General features: G+C 45.6%; 1 protein-coding gene across 1 annotated transcript in view; it reads left to right on the top strand.

The window, feature by feature from the left end:
• The first annotated feature begins 493 nt into the window (after positions 1 to 493).
• Positions 494 to 9,668, top strand: part of LOC112077671 (E3 ubiquitin-protein ligase TRIM71-like) — an 18,160-nt gene continuing 8,985 nt past the window's right edge. Inside the window, exons 1-2 of the mRNA XM_070441795.1 lie at positions 494 to 644; positions 828 to 898. Of these exons, the coding sequence (XP_070297896.1) occupies positions 494 to 644; positions 828 to 898 (222 nt within the window). The remainder of the gene's footprint in view (positions 645 to 827; positions 899 to 9,668) is intronic.

Genomic DNA, 9,668 nt, shown 5'->3' with positions numbered 1-9,668 from the left:
CGCTGAGACTGGTCCTGACTGGTCCAGATATGCAACAGGGCAAGAAGTTCTTATCTGGCGACAAAGATTGTCGCTGACTAGGACTAGATTGCATAATTGGGGATTATCACTAATTATCCGACCAGGTACTGGGACGGGTTGTCAGGATTTTATACTAGCACCATATGTAGATTCTAGCGAGGCCCTACTTTACTGGCCATTGAAAATCTGCAATACACAAAAGACTCAGCCCTCTGCTATTACTGACCGGTTTACTGTTTTAACAACTAAGGGGAAGGGTGATTGGGGTCCTATCATTATGGTCACCACTCCTAACACCCCTGATGATACCATTATTACTGCTACCGGAATCTCAGGTTTCTCTAACAATTGGCTATTATTGACCGAACAAGCAGCTAACACGACCCTGCAAAGCTGCGTCGTTTGCATGGGAGCTAGGCCATTGCTCCGCATAGTCCCAGCCGCRATAACAGGAGACTGTCTAATGCCCCTTATGGACAAAGACAACCCACCTGAGAAGTGTTCACAGTGGGACTCGGTTTATCCGGTAGTCACCACTGAGGTCAAGAAACCGATATTCTCCTCTAGCGTGGCTAGAGCTAACTTCACATGCATAAACATGACAGGAGGAGGGACATTGTTGGGTAAGCTCCCTGBTAGTTGGTGCTTGTACACTCACATGCTTACGACCATCTTTAAACCAGTGTCTAGAGCTGATGTGTGGTGGTGGTGTGGGGGAACTAGTCTGTTGGACAGACTTCCCCACAATGCCACTGGTACCTGTGCACTTGTAACTCTTCTGTTGCCCATCTCTGTTTACCCCATAGGCGTCCAAGATCTGCTCACCCGTATACAAGCTCTGGGTCCTGAATATTGGCCTAACAGGACCAAGCGCACGGTGGGCCCTTCTGTTGGGGACCCAACTTACATTGATGCAATTGGAGTCCCCAGGGGGGTACCAGATGAGTATAAACTGGTTGACCAAGTAGCCGRGGGTTTTGAATCCTCATTTTGTTGGTGGTGTACAGTTAATAAAAATGTGGACAGAATTAARTACATTCATTTTAATGTCCAGAAACTGGGCAATTGGACTCAACAAGGCTTCGAGGCGGTCCATGGACAATTGGCAGCTACATCCCTGATGGCATTCCAAAATAGAATCGCTACATCTGCGGTTGATATGTTATTGGCTGAACGGGGGGGGTCTGTGCAATGTTTGGTGAACAGTGTTGTACTTTCATTCCCAATAACACAGCTACGGATGGGAGTCTGACTGTAGCATTGGAGGGACTTCGTACCCTTAATGGTAAGATGAAACAGCATTCTGGAGTGGACACTTCTATGTGGGACTCATGGATGGATGCTTTTGGTAAATATAAGACGGCTGGTTTCCTCTATCCTAGTATCTATTTCCGTATTTGCAGGTATTCTTGTACTTTGTGGGTGCTGTTGCATTCCATGTGCGCGGACGCTTGCTAGCCGTGTTATCACTGCCGCCATAGACCCTATTCAGGAAAGGGCCCAAATGTTCCCATTGCTTGATGATGGGAAAGCTGGACCTGTTTATCTATTTGAGGACTAAGATACTTTTATGTCACGTCTCTTGTGAGACGTGAAGAGAGGGAATCAAAAATTTGTCTTCTGACAAATTTTATCCTTTAGTTTTGTCTTTTTATATACTTTTATGTCACGTCTCTTGTGAGACGTGAAGAGAGGGAATCAAAAATTTGTCTTCTGACAAATTTTATCCTTTAGTTTTGTCTTTTTATACTTTTATGTCACGTCTCTTGTGAGACGTGAAGAGAGGAATCAAAAATTTGTCTTCTGCAAATTTTATCCATTAGTTTTGTCTTTTTATATACGGTATGTCACGTCTCTTGTGAGACGTGAAGAGGGGATTTGTAAGGAATTGTATTAGATATTGGTGACTTGTTTTAACAACTCTCAACATTAGCTATGGTTGACACAATATACACACTCCTTTTATATTGGACATATGCTGGACTCATTGGACACATGCACGACACCCACAACTCCCCTCCCCCATGACAATCACACGAACACACACAACTCAGGGATGGAGCTCCTCAGGACAAAGAACTACCTCAGGAACCAATGGAACGTGGACACCAGGCCTGATCAGGACTACCCAAGACCCAGTTCGACCAATCGGAAGGCCAGACTCGCAGATCTACCTACTTTGCTTGTTGTCTATATATTACTGTACTAGTGTTGGAACTAGTCCCTTTTTCCTGACGACCCCATACGGATCAGATAGAAAGAGCCGTGCTGCACGCTTTGCATAATATTTTTACACTTGAATAAACCTGCCTTATTATAAAATTATCCACCTCGTCCTATGTCTCCTCTTGTTCTCCTGTCTCAAGTAAAACGAATTATCAATAGTTTGAGTGTTATTGGACACCTCTTCAAAGCTTAACGTGGGTTTGAGTGTTATTGGACACCTCTTCAAAGCTTAACCTGGGTTTGAGTGTTATTGGACACCTCTTCAAAGCCTAACGTGGGTTTGGGTGTTATTGTACAAACTCAAATGGGATCTGCCATTTGGGCTTGACAGTCCATACCAATATCACAGTCTCATAACACCAATATCACAGTCTCATAACACCAATATCACAGTCTCATAACACCAATTTCACAGTCTCATAACACCAATTTCACAGTCTTATAACACCAATATCACAGTCTTATAACACCAATATCACAGTCTTATAACACCAATATCACAGTGTCATAACACCAATTTCACAGTCTCATAACACCAATTTCACAGTCTCAGTCTCATAATACCAATGTCATGGATAAATAATATATTATATAAATGTACATTTGGAGAGTCGTTGCAGCAGTGTCTCTGCTGGGGTGTACTTGGACTAAGCAGCAGTGCAGTCCCTCACTCCTGTCCATTGTCTGACGTCACTACTAGGTGTCATTCTGACGTCACTACTAGGCGTCATTCTGACGTCACTACTAGGTGCCATTCTGACGTCACTAGGCGCCATTCTAACGCAGTTGCCAGGAGCCAGTGCAGACGTGAGACAATACACTCCTGTCCTGACTCCGGTGCATGTAGTGTGGCATAGGAGTGCATGCTCCCAATAGAGAAGCATACAGGAAGCCTTTACTCAGTGGAAGGCCAGTCGGAATGTCATGACGTTAGCCTTCAGCAGAGCAGTCATCTGGGAGACATGTTGAGGATGGGACTACACACACATTCTCTCTGTATTCCCACGCCCCCACAGACACACTTTCTATTTGTTCTACCCATTCACCCTCTTGTCTACCAATTCTCTACAGTCTCTGGTGAGAACGTTGAATGTTACAGAGAACACTAACACCAGGTCAGTGAGATGGTTGAACATTCCTGCCTTGTAGTGGGGCAAAGCCAAAGAAATACAGCATCTGAATAGCCTTGACAACAAGGAGGTTGGGTTGAAGTTGGCCACCTCAGACATAGTGTGCATCCCAAATAGCACCCTATTCCCTAAATAGTGCACTACTTTTGACCAGGGCCCATAGGGTGGACATAGTTTTGGTTAGATTTTTTTTTATTTCCCCCCCGCCAGACGCTTGACTAGAAACTCAACTCACTACAATACCTTATGTAACTTATTGTCTAAAAAACAGTTTCCCTTTTCTAGTTGTGAATGGCCTTGGGTCAGAACTAGTAGGAGACCTATATACATTCAATGTTTAAGCTGAGAGAATGTTGTGCCCTCTCTCTCTCTCTGTGTTGACTTTGATTCCAACAGTAGGTCACAAGGTGGAAGGGACGGAAGCCCGTCACTGCATTGTTGCTGTTGTCTGTTTTCTCCCTCAGGCTTGAGGTCAGGGGTTACGAGGGCGGGGCCACACTGGTTGCCATGTGGTGACGGTGTAGAACGTTCAGTAAAGACTCACCTAACCCAAACCTTTTTGTAGATTACATTAGGATAGGAAGACTTGATTATTCTATAATGAGGAAATGTGAACGTTGCTGGTATGTTTAGGCCTTGAGTCATTTGGATAGCCAACCTAGTTTGCTGTGCAGCTTAATGACATGTTAGAGGAATGCATTTAACTCATCCTCTAATCAACAGGACAATAAGAGGTTAGTGGTTAGAAGAGAAGCCTTTTGCATGATGACACTCCCAGCCTGTCACTAACCAGTTTAGTCTCTGTCTGTAACTCTCATCTAGTGGCACGACGATCTGATGAGACACTGCTACAGGCTAGGTTAATGTGTTTTCAGATATTGTCTCAGTCACTGAAATAAAAGCCACTGTTGTTGCCGTTATTGACAACACTGTCAGCTATGAACATTCAGTCAATGATTCCACAGTACATTAGACAGTTAACTGTGGGGAAGAGGGCGGGGAGCGAGTAGTCCCGTCTCTCATTGACTACACAGGAGGCTGCTGAGGGGAGAACGGCTCATAATAATGGCTGGAATGGAATAGTATTGAACACCAGGAAACCATGGGTCTGATGTGTTTTATACCATTCCATGTATTCCTATCTAGCCATTACTATGAGCCTGTCCTCCCCAATTAAGGTGCCAGCTGCCGCCTGTGATTGACTACCATCGCTCCTACCAGTGCAGTGAACTCGTAAGGAATCTTGTCTGGTTTATAATTCTGTCTAGCTGGGGATATCCTGTGTGAACCAACCCCAAAAGCCTCCCCGTCAGTCACTATGTTATTATTCTGTTTCAGTTCTTCTTCCTCCCTGTGCCTTTCTTTTTCAGTTTCAACCCATTTCATGTGAGAGAGGAGCCCCTCCCGGTGCTTTGATATTGAATCTGGCAGCTAGGGGCACAAACGTAAAACAACCTCACTGCCCTGGCCCAGCCTCGGCTTAGCCCCGGCCCAGCCCCAGCTTAGCCCCGGCCCAACCCCAGCTTAGCCCCGGCTTAGCCCCGGCTTAGCCCCAGCCCAACCCCGGCCCAGCCCTGGCCCAGCTTAGGACGTAACCAGAGAGAGAGGGATTCCTCTAATGGGGGTTCCTTTCCTCCTATGGTAGGACCAGACCTTCATCAGGAATGTGGAACGGTCTTCATTAGGGCTGAGGAGGGAGGCCTGACTGGCAGTATTACTAATATGCCTCTTATGTAACAGAATTAGAAGCCAGACAGAAGAACTGGAGATCTGTTGTTTTATTCCCATGGAAAGTTCTCTCTCTAATGTAGCTCTATTCCTCCTAGTTCAGCTGCTTCTGAAGGTGGATGAACTTTGCAGATGTAGTCCATATTGATTAGTTCTAGACCAAACCTTTAATACAGTTTAAAGTTCTACTGTAGGCTACACATGCACAACCATTGCATTGGCAGGATTCAGGTCTTTTAATGAAAGGAATTGTACATCTTTATCCCCATGACTGTAAATCTCTGTGTTGAAGAGACTTTGAAAATAGTTTTAACTTGACAGAGTGGACGTTTGGTTTCCCTGCTGGTCCTACAAGGCGGCAGACATCAGCAGACATTGCATTAACGATGGGGCCCAGCCTTCTCATTGGGAATATGAAAATATTGTCTAGCCAAAATAACTCTGTTTATACGTCCCAAATGGCACCCTATTCCCTAGATAGGGGTTGGGTCAAAGGTAGTGCACTAAGGTAAAGTAGTGCACTATGAAGGGAATAGGGTGCCATTTGGAACGTATACTCTGTGTTGCCATAAAGCAGGCAGCACGGCCGGCGAGTCAGTGGAACATATGTCTGAACATTTAATGCTGTTGTATGAAGAAGACAGATGGAGCAGTCAGTCCAGGGAAGTAAAGAAAGCAGTTGGAATGGTCTGCAGATTGTGTTTCTGATGAACAGTGGAAAGTAGAAGGGTGATTCACTCAGTGTGGGTCACGTCTTTTCTTCTGCTGAGCCTAGATTTTAGTACAGATGGAATATCACCATTGTTTGAAACAGAATGGGTGTACACACAGTCACAGCTGTGTGGAAGTGTTGGACACATCGATCAGTGTAGAGCTTGTCAAAGAGAGATGTGTCCATGAATGTGTTTTTGTTTTGACCGCCAGGTCTCTGTTTTGGCTCTGGAACGTCCGGGTACTGGAGTGGACATTCTGTTCAGACACCTCCCGTTAGTTGGGTAGTTCCTTCACTCTTCCATTAACCAGGGGGCTCATATGGGTGGGGGGGGGGGGGGGCTGTAGGGTAGTTCAGCAGATGCAGGTCTGGCTGCCCCCCCCCCCCCCTCCCACACGCACAGCTCACATGGAAGCGCTTTTATCATTTTATATACAGAATGTCTGGCATGGCATCAAAGCAGCTCTCTCTCTGGGATGGGATGGAAGCCCTATTCTAAACAGCGATGGGCTCCGAAACGTCCCATGTGTTCTGGCTCATGGTCAGTCCATGAGGAGGCACAGTTCTTTATTAGGGTTCTGAAATTCTGGGAACTTCCCCAAAAACGTTTCCAGAAATCCTGGTTGGAAGATCAGTGGAATCGGGAGGGAATAGCAGGAAATCTAGGAACGCTCCAAACAGGAATGTAGAAAAACCTGTGAGTTTCGGTAAAGTTCCAGGAATTTAGCAACCCTAGTGTATCAGAACTGGAGGCCATCTACAACAGAACAACTTGGTGTATTGCTTGTAGTGTTCTATTGTAGAGGCTGAGCCATAGAGATCAAGTCGTACATGTTACTGGAAGAACACCCAAACCAACAAACAAATCAAATACTATTTTATTTGTCACATACACATAGTAAGCAGATGTTATTGGTCACATCACATGGTTAGCAGGTGTTTTGGTCACATACACATGGTTAGCAGGTGTTATTGGTCACATACACATGGTTAGCAGATGTTATTGGTCACATACACATGGTTAGCAGGTGTTATTGGTCACATACACATGGTTAGCAGATGTTATTTGTCACATACACATGGTTAGCAGATGTTTATTCCGAGTGTAGCGAAATGCTTGTGCTTCTAGTTCCGACCATGCAGTAATATCTAACAAGTAATCTAACAATTTCACACTACCTTATACACCACAAGTGTAGAGGAATGAAGAATATGTACATAAGCCATATGTACATATGGCCAAACGGCGTAGGCGATGCAGTAGATGGTATAGAGTACAGTATATACATATGAGATGAGTAATGTAGGGTATGTAAGCATTATATAAAGTGCCATTGTTTAAAGTGGCTAGTGATACATTTATTACATCCAATTTTTCATTATTAAAGTGGCTAGAGATGAGTCAGTATGTTGGCAGCAGCCACTCAATGTTAGTGATGGCTGTTTAACAGTCTGATGGCCTTGAGATAGAAGCTCTTTTCAGTCTCTCAGTCTCCGCTTTGATGCACCTGTACTGACCTCGCCTTCTGGATGATAGCGGGGTGAACAGGCAGTGGCTCGGGTGGTTGTTGTCCTTGATGATCTTTTTGGCCTTCCTGTGACATCGGGTGGTGTAGGTGTCCTGGAGGGCAGGTAGTTTGCCCCCGTGATGCGTTGTGCAGACCTCACTACCTCTGGAGAGCCTTACGGTTGTGGGCAGAGCAGTTGACGTACCAGGCGGTGATACAGCGCCGACAGGATGCTCTCGATTGTGCATCTGTAAAAGTTTGTGAGTGTTTTTGTTGACAAGCTGAATTTCTTCAGCCTCCTGAGGTTGAAGAGGCGCTGCTGCGCCTTCTTCACCACGCTGTCTGTGTGGGTGGACCATTTCAGTTTGTCTGTGATATGTACGCCGAGGAACTTAAAACTTTCCACTTTTCCACTACTGTCCCGTCGATGTGGATAGGGGGTGCTCCTCTGCTGTTTCCTGAAGTCCACAGTCATCTCCTTTGTTTTGTTGACATTGAGTGTGAGGTTATTTTCCTGACACCACACTCCGATGGCCCTCACCTCCTCCCTGTAGGCCCGTCTCGTTGTTGTTGGTAATCAAGCCTGCCACTGTAGTGCCGTCTGCAACTTGATGATTGAGTTGGAGGCGTGCATGGCCACCGCAGTCTGGGTGAACAGGGAGTACAGGGAGAGGCTGAGAATGCACCCTTGTGGTGCCCCAGTGTTGAGGATCAGCGGGGTGGAGATGCTGTTTCCTACCTCCACCACCTGGGCGCGGCCCGTCAGGAGTCCAGGACCCGTTGCACAGGGCGGGGTCGAGACCCAGGGTCTCGAGCTTAATGACGAGTTTGGAGGTACTATGGTGTTAAATGCTGAGCTGTAGTCGACGAACAGCATTCATACATAGGTATACCTCTTGTCCAGATGGGTTAGGGCAGTGTGATTGCACACTGCTGGACAGAGCGGTACACACTCAGTCATGGTGCTCTCTGTCTCTCTCTCTCTCTCAGCTGATATTGCCACTCTATTTGTCTTGATACGGTGGTCTTGCACACAGTTTTCAGCCTGGCTCTGTGTGTGTGTGTGTGTGTGTGTGTGTGTGTGTGTGTGTGTGTGTGTGTGTGTGTGTGTGTGTGTGTGTGTGTGTGTGTGTGTGTGTGTGTGTGTGCAGCGCTGTGCACGTGTGACTTCTGGGAAACCGGATTAGCACGGACAGGGCACCCTCGGGTTGTGTTAATCTGTATGCTCCATGCTCCGTGTGTGTTTTACATCAGCCCTGTGTGGGAATTCTGGGACGTTGCATTATTCTGTCCCTCTTTAAATTTCCAATAGATCTACAGGCTAGTGAGGAAACAACAACTTAGTTGAATTACTGTCTGAGATTCTGATGAATCATAATTCCAGATGTTTTCTGATTTGTTTGTTTTTGAAGTCCACCATCCCAGGGAATGGTTTGACTGTCCCCTTTTCTTCACTTCAGACACATGAAATACCATAACATGGACTTGAACGTGACTGGCTGCTAGCCCAAACCCAACGAGTGAGCTCGCAAACTCCTTTAAAAGACCTTCGCTTGAAAAACGGGAAAAAGCGTCAATATTTCCGTTTGTTGATTTGAGACCCCGTAGCCAGTATAAACTTCATCAAAACAGTCAACATTCATTGAAGATAACCCAAGATACCTGTCATTCATTTTGACATTTTTATGTTTGGTGCAGCATGAAAAAATGTGTGGCCAAACAGCTGAAAAAACCCTTACCGAAGTCCTGAACGTGGTGTTGAGGGCTGTGTTGGAGGTATTAGTCAGCGCTGATGGATTGGCCTTTGTGGTGGGGAGAGGAAAGCACCTCCAAACTCCTTCATTTGGTCTTTTCATTGAGAGGAATCCGCCTCAGTGATTACTGTCAGACAGAACCGCTGACATTTTCAAACGGCTCACTGGGAAGAGGGAAGGGGCCAATGGGTGAGCTATGTACCCCGACCCATGCTGAGTGATCCATCATTTCATTTGAGGGCTTTGTGGTGCTGAGTGGACTAAACACACACACACTCRTACTGAATCTCCAGAACTAACTCAAGAGCATCCAGTCTAAATGATCTCTCATTGTGAAAACTCTCTGACAACTTCACCTCTGCATTAAACCTTAGTATCGTCTAGTATGTCCCCACACCAGCACCAAATTATTTAATTTTAATTTTATTTCACCTTTATTTAACCAGGTAGGCTAGTTGAGAACAAGTTCTCATTTGCAACTGCGACCTGGCCAAGATAAACCATAGCACATGCATACATGGCACATAAAATCAAACCAGACGATTCAACATGGACACAAAACATGAGTCAATAATAACACGTAGAACAA

This window comes from Salvelinus sp. IW2-2015, unplaced genomic scaffold (genome assembly GCF_002910315.2).
Source record: "Salvelinus sp. IW2-2015 unplaced genomic scaffold, ASM291031v2 Un_scaffold4816, whole genome shotgun sequence".
NCBI lineage: Eukaryota > Metazoa > Chordata > Actinopteri > Salmoniformes > Salmonidae > Salvelinus > Salvelinus sp. IW2-2015.
Note: the sequence above shows the minus strand (reverse complement) of the source record. Positions and strands in the feature narration are given on the sequence as shown.